Source organism: Abramis brama (assembly GCF_963993115.1).
Source record: "Abramis brama genome assembly, chromosome: 19".
NCBI classification, from domain to species: Eukaryota; Metazoa; Chordata; class Actinopteri; order Cypriniformes; family Leuciscidae; genus Abramis; species Abramis brama.
Window position 1 is genome coordinate 33,062,526 of NC_139981.1, and position 23,190 is coordinate 33,085,715.

General features: G+C 40.7%; 3 protein-coding genes across 4 annotated transcripts in view; 1 reads left to right on the forward strand and 2 right to left on the reverse strand.

The window, feature by feature from the left end:
* dnaaf10 (dynein axonemal assembly factor 10) overlaps positions 1-8,556 on the reverse strand; it is a 28,508-nt gene extending 19,952 nt beyond the window's left edge. The window contains exon 1 of the mRNA XM_084093603.1: positions 8,241-8,556. Coding sequence (XP_083949729.1) covers positions 8,241-8,426 — 186 coding nt within the window. The 5' untranslated portion in view covers positions 8,427-8,556. The remainder of the gene's footprint in view (positions 1-8,240) is intronic.
* Positions 8,557-8,701: 145 nt separating this feature from the next.
* pno1 (partner of NOB1 homolog) lies at positions 8,702-16,939 on the forward strand. The gene is made up of 7 exons (XM_084093606.1): positions 8,702-9,006; positions 10,188-10,337; positions 11,722-11,805; positions 14,287-14,347; positions 14,422-14,539; positions 14,619-14,689; positions 16,734-16,939. The coding sequence occupies exons 1-7, from the start codon at positions 8,809-8,811 to the stop codon at positions 16,799-16,801; spliced, it is 750 nt and encodes a 249-aa protein (XP_083949732.1). The 5' UTR covers positions 8,702-8,808; the 3' UTR covers positions 16,802-16,939.
* Positions 16,940-16,963: 24 nt separating this feature from the next.
* ppp3r1a (protein phosphatase 3, regulatory subunit B, alpha a) overlaps positions 16,964-23,190 on the reverse strand; it is a 34,330-nt gene continuing 28,103 nt past the window's right edge. For both annotated transcript variants that reach the window (XM_084093608.1, XM_084093607.1), the window contains one exon: positions 16,964-19,528. In XM_084093608.1, coding sequence (XP_083949734.1) covers positions 19,481-19,528 — 48 coding nt within the window. In that variant the 3' untranslated portion in view covers positions 16,964-19,480. The remainder of the gene's footprint in view (positions 19,529-23,190) is intronic.

A 23,190-nucleotide genomic window follows, 5' to 3' on the forward strand; every position in this document is an offset into this window, starting at 1 on the left:
TGTCAACCAACTCAGTGATGCATGTAACATAACAATCCCCGAAGAGTGTTTTTTTATTTTTTTTATTTTTTTATACACTTAAGACGGAATGAGCCAGTGATGGCTCAGTGACATCCAGTTTATAAAATCGGACAAATGTGTGAGGCGAAGCCCAGCTTGCTGCAGCACATATGTCCTGAACCGAAACGCCCTTAAACAGTGCCCATGAGGTAGCCAGACCTCTGGTAGAATGAGCCCTCAGCCCTTCCGGAGGACAGAGACCACTGCTATTATAACCTAATATAATAGCTTCCACTACCCAGTGGGACAGGCGCTGACGCGAAATAGGTTTCCCCTTATGAGAATCAGCCCATGAAACAAACAACTGATTACTCTTCCTTAGCGCTCTTGTTCTGTCCACATAGTGACGCAACGCACGGACAGGGCACAAGCAATGAAGCCGCGCATCCTCTGACGAGAGAAAAGGCTGCGGATGGAAAGCCAGTAAATCCACCTGTTTACAGGAGAGAGCTGACACGCTAACCTTAGGGACAAACGCTGGATTAGTTACTCTAATCAGTTACTCTCGAGTAGTCCATAGCGAACTGCAATACAGGAGTTATGCACCGAAAATGCGTGAAGTTCACTCACCCGCTTAGCGGTCGAAAGAGCCAATAATAAAGCAGCCTTTAGCGAAAGAAGCTTTAATTCAACACTCTCTATAGGCTCAAAAGGGGGCTGAGATAGTGCGTAAGGACCACCGACAGATCCCACGGCGGAATCAGTGGCTTTGAAACCCTGTTCAAACGCCGTGCACCTCTCATAAACCTGCATACAAGCGGGTGTTGACCTACAGTGTTTCTGTCAACCCCCACATGACACGCAGAAATTGCGGCAAGATAAACCTTAACAGTTGAAAAGGCTCTGCCCTTATCCAAAAGTTCCTGCAGAAAACACAACATATCCGCGACAGAACAGAGAAAAGGAACAATATGTCTGTGTGCGCACCATCGCTCAAACACAGCCCATTTCCGATCATATGCCGAGCGCGTTGAAGCAGCTCACGCGTTCTGAATTGTTTCAATCACCCTCGGAGGCAAACCTGTCACACTCAAGTTTAACCTCTCACGGGCCAGGCCCAAAGAGCCACTTTGTCTGGGGCTGGGTGAAATATCTCCCCGCGCGCTTGCGAGAGAAGGTCCCTGCGCAACGGGAGGGGCCAGGGCTGTGCGTAAAGGAGCTGAATTATCTCCGTCAACCACAACTTCCCTGGCCAGTTCGGGGCAATCATTATGACCGAGTGACCGAACTCTCTTACCCTTCTTAAAGTTGGAAAGATCAGACTCAGTGGAGGAAACGCGTACAGTAGTGCGTTTGGCCACGGGTGCGCCAGAGCATCCACACCCATAGGCGCACCGCTTCTCGCCAGAGAGAAGAACAGAGGACACTGAGTGTTTTCGTGCGAGGCGAAGAGATCTACGGCAGCCCAGCCGAACCTCTCCCACAACTGGCTCACTACCTGAGGGTGGAGAGTCCATTCTCCATACAGAGGATTCCCCCTGGACAAGAGATCCGCCCCCACATTCATTATTCCCGGGACGTGGGTTGCCCGTAGTGAATGAAAATGCTTCACGCCCCACAAGATTATTTTCTGTGCTAGACTGTGAAGCCGATGGGAACGTGTGCCTCCCTGGCGGTTTATGTATGCCACCGTCGTTGTGTTGTCTGACCTGATCAAAATGTGGTGGTTCCTTAGGAACCGCACAAAATGATTCAGAGCCAGAAAAACTGTTAACAGTTCCAGGAAGTTTATGTGTGCGTTTTGTAGCGAGACGGGCCATTTCCCCTTCGCTATCCTGCCCATGCACACTGCACCCCAACCTGTGAGCGACGCGTCCGTCGTAACCACCTTTCTCAGAGAAACTGTTCCCAGCGGAGTCCCTGACTCGAGAAAGGACCGATCTTCTCCATTGAAGGAGAGCGCGCATGCAGCGTGACGTCACTATCACTTTGCGGTTGAGGTGGCGTTTTGGACACAAGCCCTGCGCCGCCGTCCAGTTCTGAAACTCTCTCATTCGCAACAGTCCCAGGGGAATGACAGAAACTGTCGAGGTCATCAGACCTAGAAGACGTAAACACAGTCTGAATGACACTCTGTTTCCTTTCTGAAAAAGGGATAGACAGCCGCGAATTGACCTGACGCGCTCCTCGGACAGAGAAGCTCGATATAGGTCTGAGTTTAGTCTGAGACCCAGGTAAATTATCTCTTGTGTAGGCACCAAGCAGCTTTTCGTTTCGTTTATCTTGAAACCTAAGCTCTGCAAATGAGACACGAGCATTGTTGTCTCTCTCTCTGCCTGTTGCCATGACGGCTCATTATTCTCAGCGGTGTGAGCGCTGCTTCCACACATTTGCTGAAAACCCTGGGCGCTAAAGACAAGCCGAAGGGGACTGTCAAAAACTCGTAGGCTGTGTCTCAATAGGCAAACCTGAGGAATTTTCTGTGTGCTGGGTAGATGCTTATGTGAAAATATGCATCTTTCAGATCGACTGACGTAAGCCAGTCCTTGGGATGAATAGTTTGAGATAACGTCTTTAAGGTCAACATTTTGAACTTGTATTTCCTGAGGTCTTTGTTGAGGTTCCGTAAATCCAGAATAGGACGGAGACCCCCCCCCCACCTCTTGGGAATAACGAAGTACCGGGAGTAAAAACCCTGATGGCTGTCCTCCGGCGGCACAACTCGAATAGCTCTTTTGCTCAATAAAGAGGCTATTTCTTCCTCCACAACCTGAGCTGACTCCCCCTCTGCTGCTGACATTAACACACTGTTGAAAAGTGGAGGTTTTACAGCAAATTGCAGACGATAACCCCGGCTTATTGTGGATAAAACCCAGGGGTGTACTGCGCATGCGCGCCAGCTCTCCGCCTGAGCAGCGAGCGGACCGCAGCAGCTCTCGTCCACTAGTGACGCGGCAGCACCCTCTAGTGGTGGAGCTGGGGACTGCAGCTCTGATTTTGACAATTTTGTTTTTGTGTGTGTTTTTATTTTCAAACATAACTGTGCCCTCGGCCCACTGCCTGGATGCACAGGGAACGTGTTTATTATTTCCATAGCACACATGTCTTTTGGAAAACAGCCCTCTGCCCTTTGTTGTAACCCCCCTGGGTGGAGGGAGGGAAACTTTTCTGTGAGGCACTGGGGGAACTGGTGCAAACTTCACATCTGAACTGGTCATTTTAGAACTTGTACAATTTCCCTGTCCGACGCCTTCTCTTGGCTGGAGGGGGAGAAAATGACCGTTCTCTTTGAGGGAGGATAGCAACAGATACTCCGTGAGTGCTGTTGCTCATCCCTTCGTTCTGAACCTGACGAAATACTAGGTTGCCCGCCGTTTCTTCCCTCCCTGAGGGTTTGCTGGACGGTGTCTGGCTGCAGCCGCTGCGAAGGAAGGTCTACCCCTCGGCTGAGCTGGCTTAGACTGTGACTCAGAACGCTGAGGCTGAGAAGGTCTGGGGCTTCTAAAATCTGACCGACCACCCCCTTGTGGGGCTTCAAACCTGGGCCGTGGTGGATGAGAAGCCCTAACGGTGGATCTGCGAGGGAGGCAAGTCTGGGAAGCCTCACCCTCCTGCTTCTTTTGATCGCACCGTTTTCTCATAGCAGTGACCGATGCCCCGAAAAGGGCTTTGGGCTCAACTGGAGCATCCAAGAAGTCTGCTTTCTCTCTGTCTGACAGCCCTGACAGCCCCAGCCAGAGAGCTCGCTCGCCGACCACTGCCAAGCCCATGCTGCGGCCGCAGCTCTGGACCGCACCTCTCGAAGTTCTCAGGTTGAGATCTGCAATAACACAAATCTCTTCCCAGTGGGCTGGGTTTGGTGACCCAGCATCCATTTGCCTCCCCATCTCTTCCATAAGCTCTGCCTGATAAGCAGTGAGGAGAGAGGTGGCATTAAGAGGTCTCACTGCCAGTGCAGAAGAGCGATACATTTTCTGAAACACTGAGGCCGTTAGACGATCAGTGCGTCCTGGCAGTGAAGTTGAAGCCGAGGAAAAAGCTGTCCTGCGGTTAGGGTGGAGATGATGTGCAACCGACAGCTCGACAGGAGGGGAATTTGACATCCCTAACTCCTCCATTTTATCCACATCCAGCCTAGAAAATCCCTTTACGGGAACTCTGTGAGAAAATGGCTTATCCCAGAAACGTTTCATCTCCGAAACGCACGCGGGGACCGCTGGAATGAGCTGCTTAGCTGGTGGGGCACGTGACGGCAGTCTCTTACCGTCATAGAGATCTCTCTCTGCCCCCTGGCCCGTCTGCTGTGATGGCCAGTCTATGGAGAGTTTTGCCGCCGCCCTCCGGCACATTTCCAGCAGGTCAAGCTCCGCCTGAGCCGGGAAGGGTGAACCCTCGCTTAACGCGCTGTCTGGCCGGGGTGGATTTGGCGGGAGGATTGCATCTTCGTCATCATCCTCACCATCGTCCTCTAACAAACGAGCGATGGCCTCGTCGTCCTCGTCATCCTCCTCTCTCACATCCGTAAGTCCTACGGATCTAAAGAGGGGAGGTAGTTGCGGGGAGAATTCGTCCATGTATTCGCCCCAGCTGCAGGACGCCGGAGGCCGTTTAGCCTCCTCCGCGGGTGGCGGAGAAAAGCAGGGATCTCCCTTGTTAGTGGCCGCGACACGCACTCTTCTCTCTAACACCCTCGACGGGAAGAGAGAACAGTGAGGACAGCCCCCGGGGTTAGCGAGGGCTGCCTGTGCGTGTCTCACACCCAGGCATGCGATGCATAAAGGATGAGGATCCTTGCCCGATATCATCGAGCCGCACGCTAGTGATGTATGTCTCGAGACCACTTTTACGTGGTCTCGGTCTTGTCACGGCCTTGACGGTCTTTGGTCTTGTCTTGGTCTCGGACCTCTCGGTCTCGTCTAGGTCTCGCTGTCTCAGACCAACATAGTGGTCGGGGGATTTAGCAATACAATACTACAATATCCACAACGACACAACGTTCGATAATGCAACATTATTATCCGCAACGTAACGGATTGAAGCGCGCGTCCGAGTGCTGACAGTGCGTCGTGTGCTCGAGCCACACGAGTAAACACTTTATCCGTGCCACTGATCGCAGCGGCAACGAGCACTTTGATCACTTGGTTTAAAAAACACATATCAGTAACATGATGGGTTTTAACTTCATTCAGGAGTCATTCATTTTGGGTAACTGCACAACTACACAACTGACAGATGACTTTGAGCGCACCGCCAACGGTGTGTGTGTGTGTGTGTGTGTGTGTGTGTGTGTTGTGTGTGTGTGTGTGTAACCATAGCGACAAAACAACCAACTTTCGGATCCCGCACTTAAGCCTATCATTTCGTTTTTAAAAATGTAATTAAGTATTTAAAAGTTGCAGAATGGGTTCATTTGGAGTCTGAGACTCCGAAATCGGCAGAGATAGGCAGGCATTTGCTTAGATGAATTTGTGTCTTTGATATCTCTCTGTGTGTGTGTGTGTGTGTGTGTGTGTTGTGTTGTTGGTGTTAGACTAAATAAATGGTCTTTTAAATATCATCTGCATATCTCCGTTGTGTTGACTAAACATTAGGCCTAATCCAAGTTTATAATTGTGTATCTTTAATTTGATGTTATACGTTTTCATCTACACATTAATTATAATTTCAATTGGTTACATGTTTCTTATTCTTTAGACAGTTGTTGGAGGAGAAGATGGTGTTGGAAGTGTTTGATGTTTTGTCAGATGAACCAGTCAGTACCAGTCATGTCAGTCCTCAACAGTACACAAAAGTTAAGGGAGTCTCAATCCTCTAATAGTGCAGTAACAGCCGTCATGCAATTGCTACACATAGTTGATCTCACCCAGTCTGCAAAAACATTTACAGTGAGCTCACAGTCACACACATGACATGGTCTGTCTCTGTATTGTTCTGCCTGTGTAGTTGAAGTAATAACGTCTAATATGCATTGAATGTAAACTGCGGCTGAACCCTATGCTGCTGTTCTTGAATTCATACAAGTTATTGCTTAGCTTCAACACTAGTCAGTTTTTTCGTAGGAGAGGAATGTGGACAAACGTTGACACAACATGTTGTACACAACAAAATTTCGGACACACTGCTCCTCGTTAAAGCCAATATTTAAAGCCAGTATGCTCCCGCCAGTCCTGAGATCTCTCTCACACACAATAACTGAAGCATATGCGCAATGGTGGCACTTTTCGTCCTCCTTCACCTCAAATTTGAAATAGAGAGCCTAAGTCCCGCCCCTCCGCTTCCGGCTCATGGGACCTTATTTCGGAAAAAATATGTATGGAAGTCAATGGCGAGAGACAACTTATCTTTTTATTCCGTCTGAACTGTGCCCTGAACTACACATATGATGTTTGTCAATTTAAAAGGTTTATGAAAGTCAAGAAAGTCGCAGTTTGTCATAAAACAGAAGAGTAACGTTTAGTTTGATGTGAAAATCGCTCAATGAACTACATCTCTCGTCTCCCACTATGTACGTTACAAGATCCGTTGCTCGTATGTGTGTATTCTGGCTCAAAACACTCAGGCATGACGGCGTAACGTTACGATTATAACGTAAGACTATAGAAACAGACAGACGTTAGCTTCAGTAAAGTTAGCTTCATTCATTGAGAGAAAAGGTATGACGTCGCATGTGCGCCTTCTGGGTTTGTAGTCTTTGTAATTACGTATTTTCACAGTCTTATACCTCAGCAGTTTTACATCAAGCTGCGACTTTCTTGACTTTAAAATGTATCTTTTAAATTGACAAACATCATATGTGTAAATCAGGGCACAATTCAAACAAGATCAAAATATTTGTTGTCTCTCGCCATTGACTACCATACAATATTTTTCCGAAATAAGGTCCCATGGTGGTCGACCGGAAGGGGAGGGACTTAGGCTCTCTATGCTCCCACACTCCACTCTGTTTTGACCGCCTCATGTTTGGTTTCTTTTTTGCCACCTCAGGTTTGTGTCGGGTCTCTCGCCGCCCGCGAGAATCTCGTGTCACGTTCGCAATGTTCAATTCGCCGACAATTAATTTAATTTAATCGAGTAAATTCTTGTCGACAATTAATCAATAATCGATTAACCGTTTCCATCCCTAGTCGTAGTGTTATCCAATTGCGTGCAGTGAGATTTTCAAATGCATGCTTGGTGCCGCCCCTCGAGCTGGCCGAGCTTCATTAGTCGACGCCAGACCATTAATCTTTTAGATTTAGGTCTGGATTTCCAGGCTACACACACGTCACTACACAAAAAATAACGGCGCGCTTGTTCATTTGCATTGAAGCAACAGCGAAGATTTGGTTAACAGAAAACGTATCGTTATTTTCCAGCATCCTAAATTGTTTTGATGTTCTTTGTTCTGTATTGATCAGTCCATCTAATAATATTTTTGGTGATGAGGAGGAAAGATGAAGGGAGGAGATGCTGGATGACAGGATTTTGTTTGAATAAGAAATGAATATATGAAATCCAAATTATATATATGTAAGCTGTGATGTTAAATCTGGTTAATTTCTTCCTCCTCCTCTTTTTTTACGGCTAGTAACGTTAGAAGTTCTGAATGGCCGATAACTTAAAAATGAAGTAGCCAAATTGGCTGGTGGGTGAAAAAGTTAATTTCAAACCCTGCACACACGACAACACACACACACACACACAAATGACAACACAAACACGACAACACACACACGTTAATAAATCCACACTGGTAACTTAAGTCTTTATTAGGTGCCTTTAACTATGATGTACTATTATATACAGTGATCTTATTGTATGGGTAGGTTTAAGGGTGTGTTATTTTGCACACACACACACAAAAAAGATTTAGTTATAGTACAGTACATTTGCTAAACTTTTATAACTTTTTTTTTTTTTTTTGCAGATTATCCTTTTTAAAAATAGACAAACCGTAGGTCTTTATTCCAAAGAGTTCATGAATTAACGCTACAACCATTTAAGTTTTTATAGAGCATGTTCACGTCTACGCTCAAAAGAGGACGAGAGTAAACTCGCTAAATCTGATGTTTTAGAAGTCGTTTAAGAAGTCGCGGTGTAAACAAACCGCGTCCTGTTGCCATGACAACCACGCGACACGAGTGTTCTAGAAACGCGCTCACCCTCCTCCGCTAGTAGTGAACGTGAATCAGTCTTCATTAGTCTGAGGTAAAGTTAAACAGCTCAAACCTCAAACAGTTCAAAAGTGAATCAGCTCAAACCTCTTTGACCAGCTTCAGTTCCCCGTGCTGGATCTCGTAGATCTGCATCACTCCGGTTCCTCTGGCGAAGTTTCCCATACACACAAACTTTGCGCTGCAGGGAATCCATCGGCTCTCAAACACCGTGTAGTTCAAACTCTTCTGGATGTGTGCGATGATCTGGGGCTTCTCGAGGGCTGCTGACATGGTGCTTTTCCTGAATATTAAACACGAGAACACTGTAAGTTTGAGTAGAACACACGCGATGTCAGTTGTGTTGCTTGATCAGCGCGTTTAAGGACCCTCCCACAACACTTAGCTGACCTACTTATAGCCTGATCAAAATGAACGGAAAATCTGCACAAAACGAATAGACTATAACACTAGACTATTTGATCTTTTGTTTTAAAATAACAGTTAATATAAGTTAGGCAGCTAACAGGGAAAAGTATAATGCTTAACGTTTAATAAGCAGTCGCATTAGGCACTGCTCGGGCAGCAATGAGGTCCTTTGAGTGTAACATGGCAAACACCACATGTTCGTGGTAAACATCTCTGTAGAAGTGCGTTTTTAAAACCTCGTTTCACGATGGAGTCTGTAAGTAACACGACAGCGGAGGTGACCTCTACGGTTATGGACTGTGATGGAAACACAGACGCGTTTCAGAAAGTGAAGTCGAAGAAGAGTCATAAACGCAAGCGGGACTCGTCTGAAGTGAACATGCAGGAGGACTCAGTGGCGGCCAAGAGACCGCAGTTCCCGGCCTTATCTGGGGACCAGCTCAAGGTAATTACCGTGTCCAGCACTGTAAACACCGTATATATGTCGTTCTTGATTCCAAACACTGGGAATTGTGACACGAGGTTTCTATATTTGACCAGTGAACGAACGAATCTTTTGAGTCGGATCTTTTTAAATGAAGTGATCGAACGGGTTCCGAACGATTGACTCGGTCTAAGCGGTTCTCGACCCAATAACTGATTCATTTCGCCCACTCTCCTCACATTCCTATAGAAGACATTCTAAGACATAATTATGAGACAAAAGAGCAAAATGATGACTTTCTGATTTATGTCCAAATTTATTAATTTATGCCACAATTTCAGCTGTCATAATTTCCAAACCAGTAAGACTTTTATTCATTTTCGGAACACAAATGAAGATCTTTTTATTAATTTAATCTGAGCCAGTTCTGCACACTCCATTGACCGCTTCAGAAAGTTCATGTATGTATGTATTTTTTTAAAGGGATACTTTTGTAAATCATAATTAAGACAGAAATAGTCGAAAATGTGACTCATATTAATGAGCTGCAAAGTCGAAATTATGATAGTCATAAAGTTTTAGTTCACCCAAAAATGAAAATTGTCATCATTTACTCACTCTCATAAGACTTTAGTTCATCTTTGAAACACAAATGAAGAACTTTTAATGAAATCTGAGAGATTTCTGTCCCTCCATTGACAGCTCCACAACGACAGCTTTGACGCTTCAATAAGTTCATAAAGAGATCGTGAAACTAATCCATATGAATTGAACAGGTTAGTCCAAATTTTCTGAAGAGATTTGATCACTTTATATGATAAACAGATTCAATTTAGGCTTTTACTCGCATATAATCATTGATCATCGGATATAAACAACGAGAACAAACCTTACTGAACTTTAGCATCAAACCGGTAGTTGCGGAGACTGTCAATGGAGGGACACAAATAATCTCAGATTTCATCAGAAAGATCTAAATTTGTGTTTTGAAGATGAACAAAGGTCTTACGGGTTTGGAACGACATGAGAATAATAATTTTTGGGTTAACTCAAACTTTAAATATGACTGTCTTTAAATATGACTTTAAATCCAACATTTCATCTCATAAATATGACAGTTTAGACTATTTCTGAGTTGGTTATGATTTATTATGTGTAAGAAATGTGTTTCCGTCTGCTTCTCCATCTGATGTGTGTTTCAGGGAGGTGTGGATGAGATGCGTAAAGTGTCTGTTCCCGCTCACCGATACACACCTCTCAAAGAGAACTGGATGAAGATCTACACACCCATCGTGGAAAACCTGCTGCTTCAAGTGCGGTTCAACCTCAGAACGAGAAACGTCGAGATTAAAGTGAGTGTTGACGATTAGCATTAGCACATATCTGAGAATTGTCACCTTAATGGTTTACTTCACTTTAAAATGAAAATTAATTCTTTATTTACTCACCCTGGTGTTGTCACACTTCTGTCTTTTTTGGACCACAAAAGGAGAATTTTAAAAAGATGTCCCGCTCACACTCGTCCGTATAATGGCAGTGAACAGCGACCTGGTGCTCTTTGTTTTTACTTTTTGTTTTTTTTTATATAATTTTTTGCTATTTTTGGCACGGTTTAAGAGTAAAACGTGTTTTTGAAAATATAGATTTCAAATAATTTTTTTTATTTTTGTGCATTTTTCATTTAATTTTTTTATTTATTAATTTATTTTGATGGGACAATGCATATTGATGAAGTGCAATATAAACTGACGTAAATACGCCGGATTTAGCACAATGCTAATTTCTATCCATAGTCTTAGACATGTAAAAACAAACAAAAAACGAACATAACACCAAACAGACGCTCAAAAGTGCCGCTTTAATAAAGTGCTTGTTATAATAATGGTTTAAAGTGTGTATTTTAAAGTGCTTGTTATAAAAGTGCCTGTGCACAGTTCTCACCTGATGTTCACAGTTTTGATTGTTGTTCAGACATCTTTTAAGCTGTTTCTTAAACGAAACAAAAGTGGGCTAGCTCTAATTACCGTTGGCAGAGCGTTCAGACTCTGTGCAGCCTTTAATAGAGGACGTTTGTGCAAAAGTAGACTTTCTAAAGTGTACTTCACAATCCCCAGAGTAGTTGACCTAGTACTAGTCTCGCTGTTTCTCTTTTTGAGAAAATCCCCCAAGGGCGTTGGGGCCATTTATAACAATAAACGTAAAATTCTGTTACTTTAAGTTGACTTTATGAAACTTTTTTCACTTCAAAATGTCGTCTTTGAAAAGAGATCAAACTTCAGTCTTTTGCTCTAAAGCATTCAAGATTTACCACAGTTTAAGTTGGAAATTTAATTTTCAGGTCTATGCTCAAAGAGTGAATAAATGGATTAAACATACAGTGTAAATATATTTTAGTACTATAAAATCCCCTAAAAACTCTAAATATTTAATTAAAAAAACATCAGACTAAAATATAGTACAATCATTTCATTGAAATAAACAAAAATTCGGTCATATTTTGGACACACGAGGGTTTAACCAGAGGGTTAAAACAGGTGTAACAGTGTCTGAGAATGATCCGGTGTCGAGCACGAGCAGCACATTTTTTTTTCTTAATTCTTCTTTCACCAGGGTGAGTAAATAATGACTTGATTTTCATTTTAGGCTGAACTATCCCTAAAAAGTGAAAAATGCTTGTAAAACGAATGCATTTGCTCTCAGATCCGCAGTAAAGCGTCCACTGTTGTTGTTTTGCAGACGTGTAAAGAAACTCAAGACATCAGTTCTCTGACCAGAGCTGCAGACTTCGTCAAGGCCTTCGTTTTAGGCTTTCAGGTGGAGGTGTGTGTGACTCCAGGTCCTCTGTTCACTGTGATGGGCAGCGATTAACAGGGTTCCCACGGGTCCTCGAAATCCTTCAGTTTATTTTGTGCAAGAAGTTTTCTTATTCCTCCGGTCCGCTAATGTGTTATTTTGCCAACACTGCATGGCCTATGAGCACTAGCTTGCTTGATTTGCATTAGTTATGCGCATTTACACATTACGTGAAGTGTTTCCCGCGTGAGGTAACCTTGTGTTGTACGTTGCCATGACGTTCACGCACGCACGAAACTACGACGACGGTACCTCAGCGTTTCACAAGCCGCGTTTCCATTACCCTTCAAATTGCGAATTGAAAATACGCCCAATGGAAACACGTCAATTTCGCAAAAAACTCCCTTTTATCGCAAAAAAGTTTTTACACTCGCATGAGGAGGTTTTTCAGGCAATTCGAAAAAGGAATATTTCGCAAAACTGCAATGGAAACAGTTTTTGCGCATTTACAGTCACCTGACGTAGATGACGCGGGACAGAGTTCTTTATTAAATTCATAAAAGACAAAAGAATTACAGAAATACTGGATTCTAAACCTCAAAGAAATGCCACAATCAAGAGCTTGAAGCAGAAATGAGGGAGAAACACCCAGAAACTCCTCATATGAGCCGCTCACAGTATAATAAGGGTCTTTCCTTGCCATCAATGCTTGGAAAACACACACACGTCTCCTTTGATTAATAATGATAACGTCTAGTGCGGTACGTGGCTGTGATTATAAACTTCCCAACGTCCGTTGCCACGATTTTTGGAATGATTATCACGAGAGGAAAAAATGACGTTTTAGTCGCATAACATCGGTTAATGGAAACGCCGTCATTTCGCAATAGTTTATCGATATTTAGAAAAAAATCGCAAAAGTTTTGCGCAAATCTGTAATGGAACGCACCTTCTGACACACCCTGAAACGTTGCAAAAATAGCCTAAGCTCTTTTCAATAAAATCCTCCAAAAGTTAATATCAGATCAGTGTAGAATACAGTATAGGACCTACCGAATATTCTTCAGTTTTATGCAAAACAGAAATACGACAAATATAATATCAGATCTGTCATATGGCCACAAATAAATGCAAAATAAAAGCTTTTTGCACAGTTGTGTTTGACAGATGAAAACTGTAACGATGTTTCTTACAAGCTAACACGGTGTAACCCTGCTCTCTCCTGAAGTGTGTCCCACATGAAGTCCTTGAGCTTGAAGTTAACGAGGTGTGGGAACCCTGTGTTAATCGCATCCAAAATACATAAAAGTTTGTGTTTACATAATGAATGTGTGTGTACTGTGTATAATTATTTTGTATATATAAATACACACATATGCATGTATATATTTAAGAAATATTTGCATGTATATATATTTATACATAATTTATATTTATTTTATGTATAAATAACACACTTTTCTTACATATATTCATGCATGTGTGTATTTATATATAGAAAATAATTATACACAGTATAATAAACTTTTATCTTGGATGTGATTAATCGTTGCCCAACACTCATTTTAATAATAAAAAACGTTTACATTTATGCCGTTATGTTTCCAGAAGACCCAGTCATTGGTTATGGTTACAGACATATCCAAAATCATGTGACTATATGAAACAAGGATAGAAAAGAAAAACAAAAAAAACCGTCACAATGGTAAGACAATACATAAAACAACAGAAACATGTTCGGCAGGTGTTTCACAACAGTGATTGCCTAGTTGTTGTCCCCGGTCCAAGAGATTATCTTAGATGAGAAAGAGTTCCTGTACAGTCTCTGGTCGCGCCTTATTGAGTCGCGCAGTTGTAAGTTCAAGATTGACAAGGCTCTGGATCCAGAATGATTTCATACACTTATCCGGAAAGAACCAGTTTTTCAAAATTGTTTTCTTTGCAGAGGTAAACCCTGCGAACACCATTTTGAACTGAATTTGCTTTAGATTTATATCAGAATTATCATTAAGGAGACAGAAACCAGGATTGGGAACATAAAAAATGTCAAGTATATCTGCTAAAACTGAATTTACATGCAACCAGAACTTAGAGATAGCTGGACACTCCCAAAACATGTGCAGTTATTTATTTATTAAAAATACAATTAAAACTAATATTGTGAAATGTTGCAATGTAAAACGGCTGTTTCTGTGTGAATATATTGTGCGATGTAATTTATTCCTGTGACCAAAGCTGAATTAGCATCGTTACTTTTACAGCAAAAGTTACTAATTTACGGAAACTTTAGATAAATTGAATGTCTTTGCTAAATAAGTGGTTTTTGTTTTTAATCTGATTGACAACAAACTTGTCAAAAAAGCTGAATAGTGTTTTAATCTCTAGTAAAGTGAGGTGTGTCGCCCAGTCCGTGCTGTCAGGAGTGTGTTGCTATTGTTAGTAAATGATGGTGTTATTCCGGATTGTGCAGTGATGATGATGTAACGTGAGCTTGTCTGTAATCCGCAGGACGCGCTCGCACTGATCAGATTAGATGAACTGTTTCTGGAAACATTTGATGTCACAGATGGTGAGTCCTGAACCGGAGCCGTTTTATAATGTTTAGATGTTGTATTTTTGGCTGATTTGTGTGTGTTTCTGCAGTCAAACCTCTGAAAGGAGATCATTTATCCAGAGCCATCGGCAGGATAGCAGGGAAAGGAGGAAAAACCAAGTTTACCATTGAGAATGTGACAAAAACCAGGATTGTGCTCGCAGACACGTGAGTGCACAGGAAGATGATGTTGCTCTATATATATATATATTTAGTATAGTTGATTTTTTTTTTTTTTTCTTTACAGGAAGGTTCATATATTGGGATCTTTCCAGAATATTAAAATGGCACGGACAGCGATATGCAACCTTATTCTCGGTGAGTGAAAGTTTAAAGCTTATCGTGCCTCTATTGTGCTGTTTTAAAGGTTCCTAATGTTGTTTTACAGTCTCCTACAACAGGTTTACATGTGTCTAAAACACTTTAACTCATAATCTCCACTGCAGCATCAGCTCTTTTCTCTCAGTGTCTGAAACGCTTCGTTCGAAGATTCAGTCTCTCTAAGCCCCGCCTCTCTGAGAGCTGCTCTGCTCTGATTGGTCAGAAGCAAACGCTCATTATCATATCTGAATCTCAGCTCTTGATACGAACAGTAACGATGGCGTGGGTTTTACCGAATCAATCTCAGAAAACAGCGTCTTCTCGACATGAACAACACGAACTCTTCCCGTCTCAGATACACTACAGTGTTTGAGGGCGGAGCTAAGAGACGCTGTTCTATGGGATGAATATAGTATCGAAATGATTGACACGTGCAAGCACTATAATCCATGAACTTGATAAATGTTGCAGATGTTTTACTATCCACAACCAAATGCCTTTCACCTTGCGTGAGCAAAACTCAAAACTGAATGAATGTGCAGCAATTTGTACAAATAGAGACGTTTTTGTGAATACAAATGTTTTCTTTTGTATTAGTGTGTCATAATTTGCGCATGCAGCAAAGAAGATGTGCGTTTGTGGATCAGGTGACGCGCGTGCATTCACTGACGTCTTTTCTGAGTCAATCTCAGTTGATTCATTTGGATTTTGAGACTTTTATTAGTTTAAATGCAGTGACGCACATTAGTGAATTTGTCAAATAGATGGGTAGTTGTGCACACATTAATAATCAGCACCAGGCCTATTCATTTGTAGTTGTGTGTGTGTGTGTGTGGGTTGTGAAATGCTTAAAAACCGGCGAAATGAAAGTCTCAAAATCCAAATGAATCAACTGAGATTGACTCAGAAAAGACGTCAGTGAATGCACACGCGTCACCTGATCCACAAACGCACATCTTCTTTGCTGCATGCGCAAATTATGACACACTAATACAAAAGAAAACATTTGTATTCACAAAAACGTCTCTATTTGTACAAATTGCTGCACATTCATTCAGTTTTGAGTTTTGCTAACGCAAGGTGAAAGGCATTTGGTTGTGGATAGTAAAACATCTGCAACATTTATCAAGTTCATGTATAATAGTGCTGCACGTGTCAATCATTTGATACTATATTCATCCCAACCGTTCAGCCAATCAAGACCAGATTATGCAAATTAGTTACAGATGTATGTTGCTTTCAGTTCAGAATCACTTCTTTCTTTTAAGAAACAAACTCCATTTATCTGCACTTTAATCTCTGAAACTTTTTAGACATAAGGTCATAATACAGGGTTTAAATTAACACCCACCAAATGCGGGTAAAGATCAACTGTGGTGTGTTACGCTGTCAAATCACGAGCCAGTTTGGCGGGTTACTTACGTTTACTCGCTTTGCTGGGGAAGTTTGTGTAGCCAAATCTGCTCATATTTAGCACAAATACTCATGAATCATCATGATATATTAAATACAGCGTATTGCACAGAATCTGCTCATATCTGGATTACTTGAACACACACGTCACTACACAAAAAACAATGGCACGCTTGTTCATTTGCATTGAAGCAAATGCGAAGATTAAAAAGCATTTGGTTAATAGAAAAGAGTTATTTTCCAACATCCTTCATTTTTTTTCATGTTCTTGGTTCTGTATTGATCAGATATAAAACACATTTTTTTGTGAAAAGGATGAAAGAGGAAGAGATGCTGGATGACAGGATTTAGTTTCAATAAGAAATGAATGTATGAAATCCAAATTTTATTATAGATAGACACACACATTATATATATATATATATATGTGTGTGACGTAGTTAATCTGGTTCATTTCTCTTTTTTGGCCAGTAGAAGTTCTGAATGGCCGGTAACTTAAACATTTTGTAGACAAATTGGCCGGTGTGTTTCAAACCCTGCTCATATTGTTGGTCATATAAAATAAGCATCGTAGGAGCACTTTAATTTATGCATACGAAATAATTCTGATGCTCTTTAACTTCTACAGGGAGTCCACCATCGAAGGTTTACAGCAACATCCGCGCCGTGGCGAGTCGCTCGGCCGAGAGGTTTTAAAGTCCTTCATAACCACTCATGAACTGATCCAGGACCTGCAGATTTACTGTCCACGAGTCGCTCGAGCGCCGACGGACCGGCTCCTCAAGCAAAGCATCATTACTGATCCCTCAGAGAATAAACACATCATGAAAATGAGACGCGTGTGGATCCATTCAGTAGTCAAGTTTTAAATGTTTATTGTTTCATATAGTATCATCAAGTAGTCCATATATCCCATAGAAGTTAGTTTGATGCAGCATGCAGAATAGACATCCCATAACTGACGTGTTTATTGTGCCTTTGTGTACGAGATACCCATTTCATTCAGCAAAAGTTGCGGAAAAATTATTTTCTTAAAGCATGAATTTCTTAAAAGATGTGTATTTACAAAACAAAGGGCGAATGCTGAGACCTGAACACGACTGAAGGAAGTGTGTGTCTAATTTGGCAACATCTGTAATGCGGTCATGGCTCTTCTGATGTTGGAGATAACGTTCACAGCTGACGTGTAAACCGTTCGAATAGGCTAAACTGATAAACATGCAGAGAGGAACTAGAGAACACAGCAGAAGTGAGCGTTATGGTCAAGAGATCGGCCGATATGTGGAGAGTTTGGTGAAGTCATGCATGTAAACATTCAGAGGAAATTACTTTACAACTTTAAGCCACAGTCTTGTTGGAAATATACTTGACTATACCAAATCTGTAGATGCTTTACAGCTCATGTACTGTGTAATACACATGTTTACCAAAGCACAAGGGTATCCTGCTGCATTTACACCTGCGTATACAAAAGATGGACATGAAAATCATCCGTGTGTTTACAGATCATCAGATACACACAGTCCCAAGGAGAGCCGGACACTTCAGACACATCACAGGACTTGTCAAAGCAAGTGTCATCGCAAGAGAGATTATTTTTATTTGAGCAAAACCTTCCAACAAATATAGGTTTGTTAGATTTTACATAAACTGTTTCGATTAGTAGATCTAGAACTACATATAAGATTTTTGGTGACACTTTACAATCAGGTTCATTAGCTAATGTATTAACTAACCATGAGCAATACATGTATTTGTTAATCTTTATTAATGTTAGTTAAAAAAAACAGCTGTTCATTGTTTGTTCATGTTAGTTTACTAATACAACTTTTGACTTTAATAATGTATTAGTAAATATTGAAATTAACAAAGATAATAAATGTTGTATAAGTGCAGTTTATGCTAACTAATGGACCTTATTGTAAAGTGTTACCAGGATTTTCATATATTAATCGCTTTTTTATTGCCACCGTGTGAACGGCTCGTAACGAAAGCTAAAAGCGAGACCTTCCCAGACTTCCTAGGTTGTCGATGAAAGCCTGTAGATTTAATGTGAAGGACTGTCGTTTTTGCCGGGAAAATCAAAAGGATGTGACGTTTACACGCGTTCAATGACATTAAACGAATGCTTATATAATGTTCAGGAAGCCAAAAGAGCCGTTCTGTGCTGTGATGTCAGCAAAGAAAGTCGATTAATTCAAACTACAGTCTATAGTCTCAAATAGACTTTATGATCCAGATATCATGAGCTCATCTGTGGACATGATGCCGGTGTAAACATCCACATCTCGATGATCAGATGCTTTCATTTTGTGTTTAATTTGTTATTGAGAGGAAAGACCAGCACATATTTACATATTCATCTACTTCAGGATGTTCATTAACAGTTTATCGTATCGTAAAGGTATTTACTACAACTGTTTTACTTCTAAGCAAAAGAACTTCGGGGCCTTGACTCGTGTTCAGTCTCGTTAGCAATACGTTTCTGACTGCAGTTCACGTAACGGCCACCGGTGTCGCTATAAACAAGGGTTTCTGAGTTCTGCACACTTAATGTGACATGGCTCAGGAAACTGAAGTTAATGCTGAGGAAAGATCTTGCAGATGAATCTTGCTTTGACACTGAGTTTTCTATTGCCGTGACATTCATTGTTATTGTGACTTTAGTGTCCGAACACTATTTGTGACCGCCGTATGCTGGGATTCTCATACGTGATGAAATTCATCACTTGAACCAAATCGTAGTTTGTTTCTCGGTAAGTTTCTGTCGGACTGTCTCAACGAATCAGACATGAAGATGCACTTTCCAACAATATAAACATTTATACATAAACATTATATCACGATTAATACAAAAACAGGTATTAAACATGGTTAGATGCTAAAATCCAAAATGCTAGAATGATAGAAATAGAGTATATCACAAAGCGTAACAGGAAAAAAAGCAAACATTGCATCTTTACGTCATGCAATGGAACAAGCTTGTTTGTTCTGTATGTTCTGCTTGGCACGTCATACCCTACGTATACTTATTTATATTATACTTAATTAAAAAAAAAAAAAAAGATGAAACAAAATAAATATTAAAAAAGAAGCATTAAAAAAAAAAAAAACTAAATAAATATGGACAAGCCAATGCTCTTTCCTCTTTACCTGACATGCTCTTTCAGTGTCCGTAAGCCCATAAAGTGCTACAGCAGGTTATTGAGCAGATTGGAGGTCAATAACACTCACACGTTGGCTTGACAAGGCTTCTATTTGACAAAAGTGGCTTAAATACTTCCATAGAAATACACAGAGAGCATTTGCTGGATATCTTGAGCAGATCGTCAGAGATGAGAGGAAAGCGGATCTGGTGGAGAGAGACGAACTCGCTCACACATCCACCACCATCTTCTTGTGTATATCGAGACCTCCCACAACCTGCAGCGCCAAACAAGAGGATTCATGAAGAGATTTACATCACTCTAAACATTTATTCAGAAGGCTAAAATATAATGTTTAGAGCCTCATGCACTTTAATCATTCGTAGGTGCGTCCGCTAAACATTCAATACGAACTCGGAAAAATGTAAACGTCCCGCACAGTACGTTTCGATCCATCTATCTTCCTCAGGCTTACAAAATACGCAAGTATGGCATTTGGCACAGTTTACACGACAACGGAAAACGGAAAGATTTTTATGCGTTTTGGCCGTTCATTTATACAACGACGTAAACTTTTGAAAACGGGATTCAAGTTCACGTTTTTTTGGAAAACGATACTGTTATCGTCTTCGTGAAAACTACAAAACGTGAATTTCCTGAAAACTATGATGACGTTTTTACAACGTAACATCGCCATCTACTGGCCTGACAGCAGAATACAGTGATTTTAGTCGTTTTCGCGGATCTGTGTTAAATGGGAATGTTCTGAAACGTTGTTGTCTGTACGTGAAAGATGCAAAGGAATTCACTTTTTAGTACATTGTTATGTAAATGTCCTTAAAACAACTCATTTAAGAGTATTTACATTAATAATGTCAAAGGCTACACACCTCTAATTAGACTATATCAAATCCAAAATGAGAAACCGAAAGAATCATTGTTAATAAAATTTCATAATAATGCAAGTTTGAGCAGTATGGAAGCTCGTTTTCACCACAGAATAAAGAAAAAGGTAATTGGGAATTTTATACACAGAGATATACATAACGTTCAGACAAAAACTACTATGTATGTCGTGGCCATGAATAATTCGTCCATGATTTACTAATACGTCAGTGCGTTTTACTAACTCGTTTCCTTGTTTTAAGTAAATCGTGGCCACAGTGTCATAATTAATTCCCTCGTTTTAGTTAAATAAAAATGAGGGAACAAATTAATTCAACGTGGCCACGATTTACTAAATGAACGAATGAACGATATATATTTTTTGTCCAAGTCATGTTCGGGGCTCCGTAGATATAAACTAGAAATTGCGTTTTATAAAGTCAGAATTGCCAAGTCAAGTCAAGTCATCATCAATTTAAGGTAAGATTGTTTTGGCTTTATAGTGGTTCTTAAAGTTATTTTCCAGCTAAAGTTAGTTTTGATTGATTCGCTTCCGTCGCAACGATCATTTGTTATTAAATTATATATAATTTTTTATATATAATTATTATAATTTTTGATACAGAATTTTATTTTATTTTATCAATTCGGGGTAGGTACGCGAATTGAGTTTTCCCGATGACGCTTTTGCGAGATATATACTATTATTTCTCGCAATTCAGAGACTCTCGCAATTCTATTTTGAGTTTATACTTATAAATAAAAAAATAATAATAAAAGATTTATACAAACAAATTGTATATATATATATATATATATATATATATATATATATATATATATATATATATACACACATCCATTTTAATGTGCAGCCAGAATATCTAACCAGACTTAGGCTAGATTAAGCTCAACGAATAGTCTCTGTTTTCACGGAAAGCTTTTTATACGTTTTGGCCGTTCATTTACACGACAACGAAAACGCAAACTTTGAAAACGGGATTTAAAGTGCAAGTTTTTGAAAACGATACTGTTATCGTCTCTGTGAAAACGGTGACGTTTTTATAAAGTGACATCGCCATCTACTGGCTTGGCAGCAGAATACAGCGATTTTAGTGGCTTTCGCAGATCTGTGTGAACGGGGAACGTTTTGACAACGCTGTCGTCGGTACGTGAAAAACGCGAAGGAAAAACGTCTGTTTTTAGTGCATAATTCCATTGCTTTAGTTAAATCAAAACGAGTGAACAAATTAGTTCAACATGGCCATGATTTACTACTATGAGAAAATATATATATATATATATATATATATATATATATATATATATATATATATATATATATATATATATATATATATATATAAATAAATTAGGGATGCACCGAATCCAGGATTCAGCCGAATATTGGGCTTTTGACGGGGTTCGGTTTCTGCCGAACCTTAAATTTTTTTCCCACCGAACCGAACCCTAGGCTTGCACTACGCTGGTCGACGTCACGCCACCGCTGATTACAGGAAGGTGTTTACGTAGGTGAACCGTTCGAGTGCAGTCGCTGTGAGAAAGTGAAAATGGAACTCGTGAGCAGAAAGAGTGTTTTTTGGCAGTACTTTCAGTCAAAAGAAGGCGATTCAAGACGAGCTACATGTTCGATTTGCAATGCCGATTTGTCTCGTAGTGGCAAGGACCCTAAACAACACACAACATCGCCGCTGTTAAATGTTAAAACATTTGCATATGAAACATCTGAAAGAATACGAGTTGTGCATGAAGGAATCTACAGACAAAATGCAGCAACTTCAGGAACGGCAAAGGAAGGACAGTCACAGCTAAACACTCGTGTTAAAGGGATAGTTCGCCCCAAAATGATATTTAAGCCATGATTTACTCACCCTCAAGCCGTCCGAGATGCATATGTCAATCTTTTTTCAGACGAACACATTTTCAGTTATTTTAGAAAATGTCTTAGATCTTTCAGTGGTTATAATGTGAAGCAATGGGGTCCAGCTGCTTCAAGACCGAAAATGTGCATGCAATGTGCATTTCAGACGAAATGTGTTCGTCTGAAAAAAGATTGACATATGCATCTCGAACGGCTTGAGGGTGAGTAAATCATGGCTTAAATATCATTTTGGGGCGAACTATCCCTTTAACCAGACGACCATTACCAGCTTCGCCACAATGGTAATTGTCAAAATAGTTTTTCCCACTTGACATCCTGGCATAATGTTGCCTATTCTTTTTTTTTTTTTTTACAGTTAAAATAAGATAAAAATAAAAATACACTGCTGTGGACGTTGTTTACTTCATTACTTCATTAATGTGTTTACGGTGTTAATGGACTGAGGATGGGAGTAGGATTCGGTTTCGGATTCGGCAGAATCTTAACCAGTGGATTCGATATTCGGCCGAACACCAAAAATCTGGATTCGGTGCATCCCTATTATATATATATATATATATATATACAGTGGGTACGGAAAGTATTCAGACCCCCTTAAATTTTTCACTCTTTGTTATATTGCAGCCATTTGCTAAAATCATTTAAGTTCATCAATCTTAAATGATTTTAGCAAATGGCTGCAATATAACAAAGAGTGAAAAATTTAAGGGGGTCTGAATACTTTCCGTACCCACTGTATATATATATAAAAAAGAAAATTTGTCCAAGTCATGTCATGTTGGGGCTCCATAGATATAAACTTGCAATACTAAATACTTTGCACTCACGTGACTACCACGGATACCTGGCGGGCAACAAACGGGTATTTTCAACGTTGAGTCCTGTAGTTCCAGGACTTTCTAGTAGCTATCAAGTCTGTTAGCGAGCTAGCTGCATAACTATGGACTAGGATTAACTCCAAAAACTGGCGACCCTTGATTAGTTTACTGGGTTTCGTTGCTGGAGAACGACGTTCTTGCCCGCCAGCCAGTACTTATGACGTCACGTGCAAAGTATCAATAAAGTCCGAACTGTGAGATATAAACTATTATTTCTCGCAATTCCGAGACTTTTTTCACATGCAAATCTATTTTGAGTTTATACTTAAAAGT

What these genes read in the sequence shown, in the direction of transcription:
- pno1 (XM_084093606.1), top strand. Translation starts at nt 8,809, where the DNA reads ATGGAGTCTGTAAGTAACACGACAGCGGAGGTGACCTCTACGGTTATG. An exon ending in AACATTTGATGTCACAGATG is followed by an intron (nt 14,348 to 14,421) that starts GTGAGTCCTGAA and finishes GTGTTTCTGCAG; the next exon opens with TCAAACCTCTGAAAGGAGAT. An exon ending in AGGATTGTGCTCGCAGACAC is followed by an intron (nt 14,540 to 14,618) that starts GTGAGTGCACAG and finishes TTTTCTTTACAG; the next exon opens with GAAGGTTCATATATTGGGAT.